The 18,624-nt window shown below is 37.8% G+C and overlaps 1 protein-coding gene across 4 annotated transcripts in view; it reads left to right on the forward strand.

Moving 5' to 3' along the window:
- Positions 1-18,624, forward strand: part of ADD1 (adducin 1) — a 72,756-nt gene that overhangs the window by 24,620 nt on the left and 29,512 nt on the right. For all 4 annotated transcript variants that reach the window (XM_059817389.1, XM_059817390.1, XM_059817392.1 and 1 more), the window contains exons 2-5: positions 12,044-12,256; positions 13,534-13,696; positions 14,832-14,983; positions 18,123-18,203. In XM_059817389.1, the coding sequence (XP_059673372.1) occupies positions 12,062-12,256; positions 13,534-13,696; positions 14,832-14,983; positions 18,123-18,203 (591 nt within the window). In that variant the 5' untranslated portion in view covers positions 12,044-12,061. The remainder of the gene's footprint in view (positions 1-12,043; positions 12,257-13,533; positions 13,697-14,831; positions 14,984-18,122; positions 18,204-18,624) is intronic.

Consider the following 18,624-nt stretch of genomic DNA (forward strand, 5'->3'; position numbering starts at 1 on the left):
GTCTATATGTGATAGCATTGGGTATGTGGGTGGGGTCATTTTGCTTGTTTGGTTGTTTTTTTTCCCAGACACTGATCTGGTATAACCTTGTTGAAAATCCTAACAAACATTTTGATAAAGGTAGATTTTCATGTCTAATTTTAGAATGTGCACTCTCCTTTATCTAAAAAAAGAAGGGTAGCTAGCACTGGATAGGTAGTATCATCAGAAAATATTACTTATAAAACCTTATAGGAAAAATGAAACAAAGCTACTGTGGTCATATTGTATAGCGGAGGGGCCTTGTTCATTTTGCATATTTTGCTGAATTTTGAGGTCAAAAGAAAATTTTGAGGGAAGAAGGCGGCTTCTCTTTCTTCTTGTCTTTGCACCTGGAGCATATATGTGACTTTCCTTTAGACAACCTGCAACTTGTACTATCTCCTGCATTCAAATAAGCTCTGGAGTCTTCTGCCTTCTGTTAAAGCTGCTTATGAACTCCACAGTTCTCATGCAGTGCTATGGCCTCTCCACTGCTGTGGGGAAGAGCTTGTGCTGTGTGCTTTTCCTCTTGACCTGCTGTGTCAGAAGCATCCCCAAGTTCACTCTGGCCAGTGGTAAAACCTTGTCCTCGATTGTTGCTCCTGACCTAGTTCTCATTTCTGTCTAAAGCCACTGGTGCAACCACTGCGTCTGTCCCTGAACTTGCTATTCTGTGAAGCAGCAGTAGACTCTTCTCGGGTAAGTGCCACCTATATGTAAGCAGATGGCTTTCCTTCCGGGGGACTGTGTGGAGTACTGCTAAGGAATTTGGGGACTTTCATGACTTAAAGCGTGGTGTTTCCTTGGAAAATCTGATTTCAAATCCGTGTATGTGAAAATTACGGACATTTTCTTACCTGATTTATTACGTTGGCAGATTAAACATCTAATTTTGCTTCAGTCAGTTTTGGTTCTTTGAGAAACTGATGTGTGCATCTGTGTTTTCCACAAATCTGGTGTTAGAAGTCTAGCAGCTTTCTAACTTCAGTTTAAGGCCAGTGTTCGTTTTTGGGTTAGACATGCTGATCAGTTTGTCTCAAGCTTTCTAAATACTCGTTGGATAAAGCTGGGGCCCTGCCCTTGGAAAGCTCGTGATCTAATTTGACCTGCATTCAAAAATCTGAGTGTGCTGCCTTATTGGTGTGTTTGATGTGAGGCTTGGGAAGTGCATGTGGGTTCACAGAAACCTAAAAATAAGCAGTATTTAGGTTAAACCTCTTTATTTGTATGGACTCATGACCCTAATGGCAAAAATAAATGTACGTTTGTTTTCTGATACTGCCGCCACCATCCATGAATAGTAATAGTGGAAAAATATTTGAATTTTACATTGTCTTGGCCTCAGATACTTTCTGCACAATTAGAGGATGAAAACAAAAACTAGTGACCTGACTCATTCTTGTGTAGAACTGAGTGGCATGTGTAGCTGAAACTCTCTGACATCACTGACGAAATTTAGTGTAGCGATAAAGGAGGTTGGAAAAAATACTTGTCACCAATGCTTTCCATTCAACAAATTTTATAGTTTTGTCAGTAAGGCATGGAGTGACCACCTGTCTAGTGCAACCCTTCTTATTGTACAGGCTGTTAACTTTAAAAAACATTAACCTAAGCAATTCGGTTTCAGTGGACTAAACTTCTGAATGCATTGAAGAAGCCGTTGAGACAAGCTAAGGTATTTGTCAACTTATCTAGTTTTTTGTCACTGAAATTTCTCAGGTAAGGTGTGCCTGAATGATTTGGATAGGAGATTGGCACTTCATGCTGCAGAAGATCATTACAAAATAGTAGGAGATATCCTACCTGATCTGAGGGAAAATTTGTCCTAATTGCAAGTCTGATCAGTTTGACCTGAGAGCAGGAGAAGGAATAAGGAGGATTTTTGGTAGTGTCTTTGAGTACTTGTGCCTTCTGTCTGACATTCAGTCTCCAGCTGTCACCAACCTACCAGCAGAGGAAGGTGCTATTTAAAAAAAAAAAAAAAAAAAGTGCTAGAATACTAGAAGTGCTTTGGAAGCTGCAAATAACATGAGCATATTGTGTGTGTGGAAACTTTTTTCCCCCGAAGCCTAAGAAGGAAGGGCAGGTTCATAGATTTCAGAAGCAGACATGACTGATCTCAGTGTAGACAGATAGTAGAAGGCATTCTGGAAGTTGGATTAAAACTTGTGTTCTATAAAGATTTTTCAAAGCAAAGTTACTGACTCAATATTGTGTGTATATGGTTAGGAAACTTCCATCTCTATTCAAGGCCAAATGTGTCTGATACTGACTCCCAAGTGTTAAATCTCTCCATACTTTTGTTAGCATGACTGAAAGACCCCTTCACCTCTATGACCAGTTAACCTTCAGGATCAAGCTACTAATCCCTACAAGTTAGCCTTCTACCTGCTGGATCATTTTTGTGTCCTTTTCTTGAACTCTGATATTTCATGTCTTTTTTTTTGAAGTGTGTACATGAGAACCAGAAATAATATTCTAGTGGCATTTTTTTCCAAGTTAGGGAAGATAATTTTGCTACTCAATATTCTTTGGTTTATTTTATGCTTACAGTAGACCACCTGGCCACAGCATAATCTTTGCAATTCCTATGTAGTGATCTATGACAGCTCCTGAATTCAGTTCTAATCTTGCCTTTTCAGCACTGAGTAATTCTGGCTTAATTTTTGTCTCCAGTTGTACTCTCTTGCATTAGCTGAGAAGCCTTTTTGAATTGGAATTCAGGTTTCTGAAATAAAATTGCAGACAAACCAACTTCTGTGGTATTTGGCAGTGTAATTACCAAGACTCATTTTGGGAGCTCTTTAAGTCCAGTGTCAACATGCAGCAAAGTTTCAGTCTCAATGTTGGAGCAACTTCATAAAATAAATTTATCTGAAAATCATGATACTGCTCTGAACCATAACAGTGAAGCCCTTGTTTTTCACTGAACTGTAAGGAGTTATTTTTCAGGGCTAATAGCCACCAAAGTAGTGAAAAGGAAAAGTGTCTCCACTGCCATTACCACCTGTGACCATTGGTGCTCCTCTGGTACGAGGCAGTGGAAAAACGTATGATAGTTTGCAGAATTCATACATTCACATTGTGCCTGGAGCAATGGAAATTTCACTGGTGAAATTCCTGTTTTCTCATTTGCATGCAAGTTTTCTGATACATTTGTGAAGCTCTTAGAGTTTCAGAAGAAAAGCTTAAGGTGGCTATGGTGTAAGATACTTATGTAGAGAGTTTCTTTCTGTTACGTGAACGGTGTGACATCTTATTAAGGGCAGTGATAGCATAAATCATAGTATCTTCCATGAATTTATGCACTGAACATTTCCAGAAATGCTGTGTGAGAATCAAAAGGAACAAGTAGATTAAGTTGCTGAGTCAAAGAAGTAAAAACAAGGTAATTTTCATGTCGATAAGCTGGTTTGAAACTGTTAGTTTTTAGCAAATTCTTGGAGGCTAGAAATGGCGGTTCGGTTGTTTGTCATGTAAACTGCTTAGCAGGAAAATCAGAGAAGGAACTGATCTAAAGGGGCGATGGGAAGTTAAAAGGTTAGGACTGGGAAGAATCTGAGGACCTGGTCAATAGGAAATACAGGTTAACAGTTTCAAGAGTCATTCCCTTTTTAATCATATTCCTAGTCCTATTTTTAGATTGGGATTTCGTCACATTTTTAATTAGCTTGGAATGAGCTGTTTGTTGGAAATTTGGTCTTTCTAACATAAATTAATAAATCATGTTAGAGAGGGTTTAACATAAAAATGGTACCAATGGTGAGTATAGGCGGCAACTGTACCTTCCAGTGCGGCCAGTGCCAGCCGCTGAAGGGAGGAATAATGCAGTGTGCGGCCCTGTTCCTCCTTGTGTGTCATTCCCAGCTTCCTGCAGAGTCTGATTGCTGGGATACAATGCTTTTCCAGGTCAGGGAGGGGAGGTGAATGATTACTGTTTCTAAAAGTTTGATACTCTTGGTCTTTTAAATCCTTTATTAAAAGGAGGGAAGTTGCCTTTCCCTATCTTAGCTTCTAGTGTAGTTTTAATGCTGGCTTCTCCCCTCCTGTGTTTGCAAGGACTGAATTATGTATTTTGAGCCATATATATTGAAACTTCTGCAGAATTTAGACAGCTGTATTTGAACAATATTCCAGCTGAATCTGCCCAGCTAAATTCTGGCTTAAATCTTAGGTGGACATATGCTATGTAGAATCATAGAACAGCCTAGATTGGAAGGGATCTTGAAAGATCTGAGCCAACCTATCATGGGAAAGGGAGCCTAGATGGGATTATCCAACACCCTGCCTAGTCGCCAGTGTTGAAAACCTCCAGCTGATGGGGACTCCACCACCTTCCTGGGGAGGTTGTTCCAGTGATTGTTTGTTCTCACTGTAAAAAATGTTCTTTCTTATATCAAGAGGAAACCTCTCCTGGTGCAACTTGTACCTGTTGCCCCTTGTACTCTCCATGTGGCTCCTTCTGAAGAGAGAGCCTCCATCCTTTTTGTAGCCATTCTTTAAGTACAGGAAAAATGTGGTGAGTTCCCCCCGAGCCTTCTCTTCTCCAGGGAGAAAGGACCTAACTTCTTTAGCCTTTCCTCATAGAGCAGGTTCTACAGCCTTTGATCATCTTCATAGCCTTCCTTTGGACCCTCTCCAGTCTGTCTGTGTCTTGTCTTGAATTGTGGAGACCAGAACTGCACACAGTAATACTCCAGGTGTGGCCTGACAAGCACTTGGTAGATAGGGATGATCACAGTCTCTTATGTCTGCTAGTACTGTCCCTGTGGATGCAGCCCAGGATCCGATTTGCTTTTGTTGCCGCAGCAGCACACTGCTGACTCCTGTTCAGCTTGTTGTCCCCAGGCCCTTCAGCAAGGCTGTTCCCCAGCCACACAGATCCCAGCCTGCACTGGGCTCTTTGGTTGTGTCATCCCAGCTGCGGGACCTTGCACTTCTCTCTGTTAAACTCCGTACTGTTCTTGCTAGCTCACTCTTCCAGCCTGTCTCTCTGTAAGGTGGCTTTCCCTTCTGATGCGTCCACCTCACCACCCAGTTTGGTGTCATTAGCGAACTTGGTGATGACGCTCTCAATCCCATCGTCCAGATCATTTATGATGATGTTGAACAGTGTGGGTCCCACTGTTGATCCCTGGAGGTTCCCACTCATGGCTGCCAGCCTGAGTAAAAACCATTGATCACCATCCTGTGAGCTGGTAGCCTGTTTCCTGCCCATCTCCCAGACCACCCATCCAACCTGTATCTTGCCAGTTTGTCCAGAAGAAGACTGTGGGAAACAGTGTCCAATGCTTTGCTGAAGTCCAGGTAAACAGTATCCACTGCTCTCCCCATGTTTACACAAAATGTTATTTTGTTGTAGGAGGTGATAGGGTTAGTCTGGCATGATTGGCCTTTGGTGAATCTGCACTGGCTTTTCCCAATCACCTGCTTCATTTCGCTTTGGTAAACCCAGACAACAATTACATTGTTTTACAACCTGACCTAGTTATTGCTGTGCTTTACCTGTGGCTCCTTAAATGTTCTCTTAACACAGCAGCCTAGAAAACCTGATTCTTAGCAGGATACCAAAAGTAGGTTTTGATGTTTTGTTTCTTAAGTCACATAATTTCCAAGATGTTGGGGTTTTTTGGGCGGAGGGGTGAAGGGAGTGTGTGTTTTTTCTTTTTTTTTCTTTTTTTTCTTTTCTCCTGGTTTACTGTAGATTATTCTTCCTGTTCTAAATACAGGGTCTTTAATTTTTCTGTACAGTCAGAGGATGCAAATTAAGGAAGGACTTAGTATTATAAGTATATGGTCTTAATGAAACATTTTTTTTGGTGATCATTGGTTCTCTAAACAGAGAAAACTTTTTTTTTTGCAATCGGAAAGCAGTTTGGTATTCTATATGGTAAAAGACCTGTAGCAACTGCTGTTTTGGCAATTCTGTTACATAGATTCTTGCCCTTCAAAAATATTTGGAAATTTACGTCTAATTTGAAGCAGATTTTTAGCTTTATTCTTTGTTCTTAACCATTCTAAGAGATTTCTTTACTTGTAAGTATTGGAAGTAACAACATAAGAAATGTTGATGAGCTTCAATACACAAGTAATAATGTGTCTCGAAAACTGATAGAAATGTTCACCCTTTGTATGGTTTGAGGTCTCAAGTTGACCCAAATAAATTTTTGCCAGTTTGTTATGTGACCTTATGATCACTCACAGCCCACTGTGCTAGGCCTCTGATTTCAGTGTTTTGGAGAAAGTGAAAATAGGAAATAATTGCTTACAGAGTAGGTGCATTTCAAGTAAGTTTTTGGGAATTGGTCTATTTTTTTTTTTTTTTCCTTGTTCTCTAACACAGTTTGTTTCTTGAACTGCTGTTATAGATACTAAAGCATGATACTACAGATATAAAATGCAGTACTTTTGGTCAGATAAACTTGTTGTTGGATTTCTCTAAATTTTTAGAGTCCAGTATTTAACTTGCAGCATCTCTGCTAATAAGCAAGATGATGGTGCCTGCATTCAGTACAAGATAAATAACTGTTCTTGTTTGTGAAATAGTCTCTTCCTGTTTGAAAACAAAGAGCAGAGGAAATTCTGAAGATGAATGAGCTAGGAACATTTGCTAAAAACGAACATAATTGTTCTTGATGTTAAGTATGTTGTCTAGTAAGTAGTACAGTCATCATTTACTTTCTTTGTTCTTAGACTTCCTAAGATAGTGCCAGCTTTTCCTTTTTAAAGTTCAGTAGGAAACATTTGAAATGGCAAGAACAAGTCCAGTATCATTGATGCCAAAATGTTCTCACTGAAAATGATGGAAATTGTAGTGCAAATCATAAATAATTTCTCTATTACAAAGCTATATTATTTTTTTAAGGAGCAGGTGTGGCAAATGTTACTCTAAAGTAAAGGAAAAAATACAGAAAGTACCAGAATATTGAGTGAAGGCGTAACAGTGCAAACTTATAAACAGGATTTTTTGCAGATACCAAATGAAAATGAAACCTTATTTTCTGTAGATGGATGTTCTGCTTCCTCGCCATCTTCCCACCAACTTGAGTCTGTTTGCAATGGCTCAGTTCTCTTGGGTTTCTTGCTGCCTGCAGTGCTGCTTCACCCCATTGCTGCCCAGCCCTTTCTCTTCCTCCCTCCTGTCACTTCATGACTTCCCTGTGCAGTAATTTCAGCTCTGTAGCTTTCCACAGTCCCCCTGAGTCTCTTCCCTGCGCCGTAAGATTACCTTGTCTTTTCTCTGTTCTTCCCCTGTCCTTTTCTGTTTGCATCCCAAACAGAGCTCCCTTCCCTCCCCCTGCCAGCACACTGCCCGAGTTGTCACTTACATGAGCCTTTTAGGTAACTTTGACTCTTCAAAGACTGCAGATTGCACAACAATAAAGAAAACAAGTTATTTCATTTTAGTATGTTTTGCTACCCCCTTGTCCCTTCCCCAGTAACTTCTTGTCAAATCTGTTTTTACCTCTGTTAGACTTAGTGGCATAGTTCTGGTGTGAGAGGAGATAACTCATTGAAAGAACTGTCAGAAAAAGTTGGATGCAAAGCAAATTACTATATTGTTGTCAAAATAGGTCTCAGAAGCTATACAATCTGGAAATGGGTACTCTCTATCTTTGTTGCTAGTGACTGGGATTGTATTGACGGTTGAGAAGCGTGCTGCTCATTTACTTTGCAAATTTGACACAAGGTCCCATAGAGATGTTTTGCTGACATTTGATTTTGTACAGAGAAGTTGTAAGCTACCAGGAAGCGGGTAGGTTTTTGGTTTTGTTTTTTTTCCTTCTCTGAAATGACTTGATTTTGTATGGTTTTGATCAGATAACTCTCCTAAACTTAAAAAAGAATAACTGTAGGGTGTTTTTTCTTCTTTGCATGTGCTGTCAGAGTTGGCAGTGTATTTTAAATTTTTTAGAAGTCTTTTAGGTTCTCTTGTCATCTTGTCACAACCTCCTTCCTGCTTCTCAGAGTGTATTTTTATTCTGAATTGGCCTCAGCAGACTTAAAGCTGCATTGGTGTGAAGAGGTGTGCACAGTCCTTTGGTGGCAGCGAGTCTTTAGATCAGGTCAAATGCCATTGACTGAAGCCTTATTAAAAACAATTTCCTCGGGGTGTGGAGGAGCAAAAAATAACCCATTACAAGTTATTACAAAACAAAACCAACCTTTAAGTGACTGCAAAAATTAATTTCCACCAAGAAATGTAGTTAGCGGGTCCCTGCTAGTGTACATGTTGTGAGACATTTTAAATCTTCTCAAGATTCCCATAATATTCATGATGATGATTCAGGTGAGAAATGCTGAACCTATAAACTACCAGATCTGTCCCAACTTCCAGGTATTGAAATGAGTTTAATATTAAAGTTTGAAATATGTTTATTAACTACCATGAGATCCCAGCCCAAATCCAGTGTTGTTTTTTAAATTATTTTATGTAAGTTTTTAGATTTAAGGGGTTTTTTTATGTGCCCTTAAGTTATTGTAGATTCTTATTGGGTATTACTCACTGTCTTACCTGTTTAAATTTATTTAACTATATGTGCATCATCTAACTCTCTAGATTGAGTACTGAGGAACGTAAGCTGTTAAAATTTGATACTTTTCTTCCCTGGATGTTAACATGAACAATTTTATGGCATTCGTGTTCTAAAACTTTCTTCTTTTGTTTAAACTAAACTCTGTAACACCACTGCCTCCTAGGTGAATCCTGTGCCGAAACTCTCTTGGGTTAGAAAAGGATGGGGAGGAAGGGGATTTTGAAAGACAAAAGTAACCTGAAATATTAATATTAATTTCAGAATGTTTTTTGTAAACAATGCTCAGTATCTGAAAATGTGCTATAAATTTTATAAAGCTCGTTTCCTGATAAAAAATGTATTTCATGAACAACCTGTTTATAGTACTTGCATACATATATGCGTGCCCTGTGATAAATACGATATGCTGCGAGTTGGCTTGGTGGCTCTCATTTGATCTGGCAGTTTATTGCAATTTCTAGCGTTTATACATACCTACACTTTAGAAGAATGGATCTAATTGTTTCAGTTACTATAAGGTGTGATTTGGATTTTATGATCCCCTCCCCGCCCCCCAGTAATAGATGCTGTTCCCTCTGACTGTCTCTTTATATTTAAAAATAGCTGCTTTGGAGAGAAGGACTTTTTGTGCACTTAGGTTTTCCAGCCACGGCTTTTTCAGTTAAGGGTGTGGCTTTTTCTGACATAGTTGTGTTAGAACAGGCTCTTGCATAAAAACACTTATCATGGCAAAAAGTCCTTTGACATTCCAGCTTATCTTACTTGGGGTCTGTAGTACACTACATCAGAAAGGAGCTGTCTGTACTGAAGAGTTGTGGGTGTGAAGGAGGTCTTAATTTTTTCTTTTACTGCCTGGGCAGCCTGTTGTGATTTTCAGTGTGACTTCCCAGTTTATGGAACCATTGGCCATTCCCCAGTGTGTGTTCAGCTTAACTGTTCAGATTCCTTTCCTTTATTTATCGGTATCCATATTACTGAAGCTCTTACTGGAGAGGTCATGATGCCTTATTCCCAAAGGGTCTTGCAAGGAAATTCATAAATAAATTTCAGTGGCTGTGGAAAGTGGTAGTGGGCCTTCTAAAGTATTTTTGGGGTATGAAATGGCAGATGGTGCAGGCTGGAGGTTGAATGAGGAAGAGAACTTAGAGGGTGTGCGTTGGGGATCTGAAGCTGCCAAAGGAGAGGTGGCTCCTTTGCTATAACTTCACTTGTTTAAAACTTTCTATGTCTACCTTAAAAGGTCTTCCATGCGGATAAAAGCATTATTTCTTCTCACTATACCCTATATTTCTTCCTGGGTGGAGGAAAGCTAATAATTAAAAAAGTTTTATAGTAATAAAGATGTATCTTTGTGCTTACCTTAAAGGAGGGGAAAAAAAAAAAAAAAAGAAAAAATCCAACCATGATTTAAAATGAAATACTTTAAACAGAGTAGAGGTGTCTGCGTGTGTGTATTTAGCAACTCAGTGGGTGGACATCACTGAGCGTCTAAAACTTGAGTGTCTTAAGTGCTAACATGGATTTTGATAGTAGTATCCTCTTCTGCAGAGTCAAGGAAAATACTTTGCCCTTGCTTGTTGTATTCAACTGTCTCAGTTCCGTAATTTGTTCATTCTGAAATAAGAAACCAGTTGAGTTTTGAAACTTGTTTTCTAATGTGAGAATTACAGAGGATGAGATCTGCCAATTCTGAAGTCTTGAAGTAGATAATTTTCTTTACTGCAATGATTTTAACATAATCTGCATTTCAAAATAATTTATATAAACTTGCCTTTTCTGTGTGCATCCACATTTGAGGTGGTTTAAGCTAATAAATATGCAAGTAAATTCCTAATCAAATTAAAATCCATAAGCAAGTGCAGTTTAAGATGACTCATTAAGAAAAATCTAAAAATAGTGAAAGAATAGAGATGTATATAAAAATTTACTAGCTATAACATGTAGAAGATTAATCATTTCTTAAATGAAGATACATACAATCTTTCCTACTACATAGGAAAAAGAATTGCGATAACTTGGTAATATCAGCAGATTTTAATGGTACTAATACTTACAAAACTGAAGATGCATAATGAAATTGACTGTTTAAATCAGGGTTCTCCTTACTGTGTAAACCCCAAATCTAAATTGGTATTATTGAAATGAGTCTGTTTCGCCCTACTGGGACAGGGAGCTAGATTCTGCTACTTTATTCTCTTTATCTATTCTTCCACCTCCAGGAAAAGACCTACTAGCTTTTCTCGGCTCATTTTCTTAGTAAAGTTGCTAAATGTCATGATGGCAAGGGATTTCAGCCTTGCGTATTTTGTGTTTAATGTAAATAATTGCAGTTTGCTGAACTAGCAAGCCATTCAGAGTTAAATATTCTTATTACAGTTCAGTGAAGTACTGTTTGAGTTAGTGACATTTTGTTTAATCATGTACGATATGCAAAGAAAATTAATCTTTTCTGAAAAAGCTTAATTTAAATTTGATACGTCAGATGATCAGGAATCTGAGGTTTGAGTCTCAAGGTGTTGCAAGGGTGGCTTTATTGAACTGGTTGCTTGTCAGTGGAAGGCTTCGAAAAAAATCTTTTAAAAAGGATTTTGGAATGAAGGTTATAATATTGTGCCCAGAAGACTGGGATAATGTTACTCAAAGGGATTCTTGTGAGTGAAAGAAGGATGTGTATATGAGCAATACCAGCTGAGTTTTCAGCCTTTCTAGTAGATACATGCAATTGCTGATTACAACATGTAAAACCGAAATGAACCCTGGCCAGTGGGTGGGGGTTGTGTTTGTGTGTGTGCTTTCCAGATTCCAAAACCCACGTGCTAATGTAGTGATGTGCATGTTGCTGAATGAACCTAAAATAAATATATTTGTGAAAAGCATGCATCAGGTTGTAGAATGAGTATTTTTGAGTTTGTCTCCAGAAATGTGTTCGCAATCCAAGCATGTTTTGGTGGGGTTGATTCTTCGTATTAATGAACACATGTAAGATCCTATTTTCTGTAATTATTTAAATTCTGATTATGTGCAATATTCTTTTCAGTATGTCTGCTTTAACTTTTTAAGTAAAAAAACCAAACCAAACAAACCAAAAACAATTAGTTTAGACCTCATGTGTCTTGAACTTCTCTGTCATTGTGAGAAGGTTTGAAGGACTTCCATGCTTCTGAAAAATCAAGCTGTGTAAACAGCTTGAAGAACTGGAGGTAGTTTAAATGGGAACTCTTGTATTAGTTTTGTGTAGCATGTACGTATGTAGCATATTTGACTTTGCTTCTATGTTAGCCTACTTTTATAACCTTGTATTTTAAAATCTTTTTATCTCTTCTAAAATATTGCTATCCACTTGCACAAATGTGGTTTCTGTATTTGGAAAGCCATGATAATTTTAGATGGATTTGAACTGTTACTCTGAAACAAGAAACATACAAAGTTCTTAGTTATTTCTTTGCTTAATTTATTTATATCTCTTCTCTGCCCCCTCTTTATAGGTTCCTTAATACTGTGCTATGAATGGTGATTCTGGTGTGGGGGTGGTGACTTCACCACCTCCAACAACAGCCCCTCATAAAGAGAGGTATTTCGATCGAGTTGATGAAAATAATCCAGATTATTTGAGAGAGAGGAATATGGCACCTGACCTTCGCCAGGATTTTAACATGATGGAACAGAAGAAGAGAGTCTCCATGATTCTTCAAAGCCCAGTAAGCAAAGAAAATGCTCCATCTTTAAAGTGATAAACTTATTATCCCTATTTTTAATATCCCTATGGAATTGGAGAATTTTGTGGTGTCTTAGATCCATTTGATCTTTTTTTCTGGTTGGCCTTTTTTCAAAACTATCCTAATTGTAGTCTAATTTTTCCTCACATTATCTGGTTGTATTTTTATTGTCTACTCATGAAGCAGCTCCTCAGTCTTGCTTTCAGAATTCTCTGTGTAATCGTCAAAAATTTTTTCATATTGTCCATCTAGTCCTGGTCAGACATTTTTTCACTTGTTTCATATATTTAGTATTCATTTAAACATTTAAATTAAGTAACTCTTCTAAGAGTAGCTTATACAAGGCAGGTCTGTCCTGTGCACTGTTTTTCATGCATGATTCTGACATATGAAATATTTTTATATATCTCTTTCTGAAAGGGTGCACAATAATAAACTATGAATGATTGAAATTTAATATTAAACATGTTTCCCTCAGGGAGAAAGTACACAAAACAATTTCTGTCATAACATTTGTTCCTTTTGTAATAACCGATGGGTGACTTTAGACACAAAACATTGCATGACATGACTTCATTAAGAATAGAGATGTAGTGGTATATTTACAGTTTTTCCAATAAACCCATTTTATTTCAATTCACTTAATGACTGGAATACTTCTCTTTCAGTACAAATTCCAGTGTTCTTGTCAAAAGCAGCAGATACCAGCAATAGTAAAACATCTTGTTTTCTTCCTTTCAAAGTTAAAATAAAACAAACAAACCCCAAAACACAAAGAAAAGGAAAAAAACAACCAGGAAAAAAGTAAACAACCCCTTGTTTAAACATATTTTTAAAATTCAGTGGCTATTCCTTTCTGTGTTGCTGGATGCCTTCTTGGATCTCAGTTCCCTGTGAGCCACACTGATAATTTTCCTTCTCTTTTCTGGTTCTGCTACTTTTCCTTTCATGTTTTGTGTTCAAGTGGATTGTACATCCTGCTCTTTCTTCCAGAAATCCATATTAGTAGGTTCAGTGAGTTTTGGTGTTACTTGAAGAGAGAATGCTGGAATTTCCATTCACAAAAAAATAGGTGACTCATATCATTGGATCTTCAGAGAGCAACATTTTCAAGTAACAGTATGCACTCAGAAATTCTGCCCTGAGCTGTTTTTCAGAAGAGGTATAAGATGTTTCCATCTAAGTGTGAAAAGAAGCTGTGTATGAAAGGTTGAAGTTCATTTGAACATGCTTTATGATACACAATGTCCTGTTGCTAGGCTTTTTGTGAAGAACTGGAATCTATGATCCAGGAACAATTTAAGAAGGGGAAGAACCCAACAGGTTTATTGGCTTTACAGCAGATTGCAGATTTCATGACAACGAATGTACCAAATGTCTACCCTGCAGCACCACAAGGCGGAATGGCTGCGTTAAACATGAGTGAGTGCACCTTAATTTATAATAGTTGAATTCTTTTTTCTTGAAAGGTTTAAAATGAAGACAGTGTGAATGAAATGAAAAGTGCTGTAAAGTTCAAACGCTATCCTGTTTTGCTCACAGGAACATTGCAAACATAAAATGAATTGATTAGTTTCTAAATGCCACTGTGATATGCAGTGTGATTCATGTATATAATTTACATCAAAAGCTATTTCAAGTATGGTATCTTAATTGAAAAGTAAGCCTGATATGTCAGCACTAGTAAAAAATTTGGAGATTTAAATATCGCTAATGTTTACCCCATGGACTGTCTGCAGGAAAATGAAATGCTCATTAGTAATCTAGCAACAGTGGAGGTCTTCAGAAACTAATTATTTTTGCCATTGAAATACTGTTTGCAGCTTTCTTCTGTGAAGTGAAGCTATAGACAAGAAACACCAGCAGGCAAAACAAAGAAGGAAAACAAAAACCAAAATGTGCAAATGCCTGAACGCACGGGTTTTGTGCTGAGATAGTGTAAAACCTTGCCTGTGCTCCAAAATAAATCTATAGTTTAGACTGTAGCATGGTCTGGTTCTGCTTTATCACAGTTACTTTTAATCACATTTCTAATTGTGCTGTAACTAGAACTACAGTATTTGTAATTATTTACCATAACACTCCTCTCTCTTGCTTGTACTTAATTTTTCTCAATTAAATGAACTTGTGTGCTTCTTTTTAGATGTACAGCTCTCCTCCTCAGGAATACCAAATCATATATTTCAAAAAGTGGAATATTTGGGTTAAATTTTTCTGTTAACAGTTGAGTTGTATTTTACATACAATCATTAGTTTGAGAGAGGGGAAAGAATATTTTGCTGAGGAACGCAGTGTCACCTTTGCACTAATGAATATTAAAGAAGGAAATGAATGCTGAGTCTGCCGAAGATAAATTACCTTGTCCAAGACTGTAATTATATTTGTGTAATATAAATTATGACATCATAGTAATTGAAGTTTGCTATCCATTTCTTAGGTTAATACGTTGATATAATCTAGTAAGAACAACCACTATAATAGCTGTGCATGTTGTTAGGTTTTAACTGATGTTGAATGCAACCCCCCTTGTGCTTTTTTTACCCCTTCTCCTTTTCAGGTCTTGGCATGGTGACACCAGTGAATGATCTGAGAGGATCAGATTCCATTGCTTATGAAAAAGGGGAGAAGTTGTTACGATGTAAATTGGCAGCTTTCTACAGATTAGCAGATCTCTTTGGCTGGTCTCAGCTTATTTACAATCACATAACAGTGAGTATTGAATCAACAGATAACTGAACCAATTGTTCTAACATACAAGAGAATTGCTTCCCTCCCCCATCTGTCATTTTCTCTTTGTGTGGAAGAGGAGCAAAGTGGTATTGAAAGCAGTATAACAGTGAAGAGATTTGTCATTGCATCTCAAGAATAAGAACTGGAACAGCTTGGATGTCAGCTAGCATAGCCTGAATAGAGTCTTAAGAGACTGTACATGAAAGTTCTTATGATGAAATTAAGATTCTTGAAAGACTCAGGCTTTTAGTATCTTAAATCCTTTGAATAACTGTATGTATTATTCTGCAAGGTCATGTCTTAGCAAGAAAACTAAGTACTAAAATATCTTTTTATTAGTCATTCAGTTGAATTTTATAATTCAAGGTACCAACCTTTTTGAAAAAGAAGTCGTAGTATTTCTGAACATGAGCGAACTACTTGGCTTAATGCAGAGTGCCAACAATTTTCCTTGTGACTGAGTAATTGCTGGCATCCATAAAAATAACGACAAGGAGGTCAAATCAAGGAGGTTTTATATGCCAGAAGAATGATCAACATGAGTCTCATGAGTAAAGTCACAGCTGTGGCGTGCAACTCAGTCAATTGTTTTCCTAACAGAGCTGAATTGTGGGGGTTTTTTCTACATAGTAGAGGTTGTCCTTTATGTGTTTGCAGTTCTTCTAGTTGCAGTCTGAATGAAATATGGTAATTTTATTATTACTGCTTTTTGAGATTTGAAGGTGTATTATTTGTGAACCAATGATCAATGATCTGGGTAGGCAATCAAGACAATGTTGGTTAGGTCATTTGGTTCCTTTAGTAAGGGAACATATCCAACATAATGGTTCTTGTAAACCACTCTGTGCTGCCCCCTGATTTTTCATACGTGACAGGAGAATTGATTTTGTAAAAGGGATGTTAATGCGGTAAAAAGATGACTAGGCAAGCAGGTTTGGAGATGGCTTTCCAGTGTGAAGTTCAGCGCTGGGAATGTTTATGCATTTAGATGAAAAGGTAAATGTAATGCAGAGCGGCATGCCTAGGGAAGTGGTTAAGGCAAGGGCGTGTGATTGGGGTGGAATGCCTCAGGTTTGCTTTCTTTGGGGGGTGGGGGGGGGAGTAGGGCGGGGGTGAGGACAAGATGATCAGATAATGGTGATACCAGCTGAGGTGGGAGACAGTCAAAGCACTTGGAGTAAGAGATTCTGAAAGTATTTTAGACAGTTTTGAAGGGCAAAGTGGTACTGGAAAGCCCTTGGTTAATGGTTTGTCACTGGCAATCACAAGTTGTGGTTCACCCATCTTTTACAAACTCTTCCAGTGAATAGCATTCTGAAAGGTGACTAATAGATATAATTTACCTTCAGAAGCTGATCTAGAACAAGGTTGTTATATTTACAAAATAGTCTTGTATTTGTTCCATATACCCATACCTTAAGTAGTAGTGTGGTAGTAAGGCACTCCTTTGGAATGTAGTGAATGCCTACCCCTTCATGAGGAGCTGGAGTTTGAATACAGGTTTTCAGTTTTTTGAAAGTGGATGCTCTAATTACTAGATGATTGCATTAAAGTTAAAAGCTGCCAGTGCACTTCTTAAGGAAGAGAAAAGATACAGCAGCCTTCTGTGAAGGGCATAAGCCAGTGTGTTAGAGGAGAAAGGAATTCTGAGGATATGAGAGCATATGCCAATCTGGGCATATCAGGGAGTTGGGTGGAGTATCTTTTGCTTTTCTGGATCGTTATCAATCACTGACAGCTGCTGTGTGTGGAATTGTTCAGACTGGTGCAGTCCTGATGCAGAAGCAGAATTACAGAGCATCAAGAGCTTTCATGTCAAGTACAATAATGTAGCGTAAACTTGTGTGCCTCCAGGGTTAGGCAGAATTTGAGATTACAGGTCTACAGAAGGTACGCATCATTCACCATGTCTTGGTTTGCTTTGAGGGCACAGCTGTTTATTGGATCTAATCCTCAAGTAATCTGGTTTATGAGTCTTGCTGTTTGTTTGTCTTACATTTGAGCTTTCTTATTTGGGCATTTTGAATAATACCTGTTCTTTGTCTTGCATAAATAAGTAAAAGATTTTCTAGATCATTTACAGTTCTGTAATGGAGAACTATTTTAGTGAATCATAAAAGTACAGGTTAACTTGAGCTAACTGGTGCAGTTTAAGGCTCTTATGCAATAGCATGTTACCAGCTGGTTGTAAAGGAAGCTAGATTTGTACTAGGAGCTTTTGGATGACTGATCAACTACTTATTTTTTAGAAACTTTTTTCCCTGCAGTATATATGTTTTTAATGTTTCAAGTAGTAGAAGACATGAGGAAGCATAAAGTATCTGCATCTTGTGGAAATGGAAAACTCATAAATACATAAAATTTAAAAAACATTAAAATAAAACCAAACACAAAAACTGGGTAGGCTAATAGCAAAACAAGGAGTTGTCTCACATGTCCAGTAAAACATTTGAAGCCTTTTAATTCTCCATTGAGAGATGCCTAAGCTACCTAGCTGTCCTGTACTTTTCATTGTGCAGACTTTAGACAGATGCATCTCAAGATATGAATGGTTTGAAGACAGAATTATTTTTGTGTTATAAACTCCTGATTGTGTGCTGTACTGCTCACAGATGTCTCGCATGGCATCAGCATTGGTGATGAAACCCTTCTCAGCATCAAGATGTTTTAGATCTGTGGGCCAAATCCTTGCGTTTTCTCACACACTTCTATTTCATACTTTCTCTTTTACTAGGGTAGAAATACAGTTGGAGTATAAACTCATTCTTCTAAAAAACAAACAAAAAAAACCCAAACTTTTTTTCTCCGTTCTCTCAGTATTATTCCTTTTGCCCACAGTAGTCTAGTTTTTGTTCACAGGATCTAAGGATTTACTACTTTCCACCAATCTGAAGGACTCTGGCATGCATCTACCATCTGGTTTTGTTCAACATGAGTTAATTATCTGTGCTGTATGTTGATTGTCTTTTGTAGCATACATGAAAGTCATATTGCATATGTTATAGGCATACTTGCCTGTTCCATACTCAGGAAGTGAAAATAACTTTCATGTTTTTAGACCTTCCTGTATGCTTCAATAAAATATTATTAATAACTTTTACTGTTGTTTTATCCTTAGGCCAGAGTAAATTCTGAGCAGGAGCACTTCCTCATTGTACCTTTTGGACTCCTCTATAGTGAAGTTACTGCATCTAGTCTGGTAATCAATTACTATTTTTCACAGCTCTAAAATATGAATAGCTGAATCTGCTGTCTGTATATCTGTCACTGTTTAAATTGTATCCTAGAGAATTTTACTCTGTGTTACACGTTTAGAATAGTTTCATTGAACATGGTTGGTTTTGGTACAGCTGAGGTATCTCTGAGAGAGATTTCTTTGCACATGTTCACCACCATGTGTCTGCCAGTTGATCTAGCTGTAAAGAGGAGCCAGGTCATTTTGATAGCTACCCATGTCATGCCCTTGAAAGCTGTTGGCTGTTGAGTCAGGCTTGTCGAGGGAAACAGTATGTGTTTTAGACATAAATGATGCAAACCGATTACAATTTCAAGACATTGTGTCAGATGCTTGATTTAGTTGCCATTGTTTAATGATGTAAGTAGCTGAGGGTGTAGATAAA

Source organism: Gavia stellata, chromosome 5, assembly GCF_030936135.1.
Source record: "Gavia stellata isolate bGavSte3 chromosome 5, bGavSte3.hap2, whole genome shotgun sequence".
In the NCBI taxonomy this organism is placed as follows: Eukaryota; Metazoa; Chordata; class Aves; order Gaviiformes; family Gaviidae; genus Gavia; species Gavia stellata.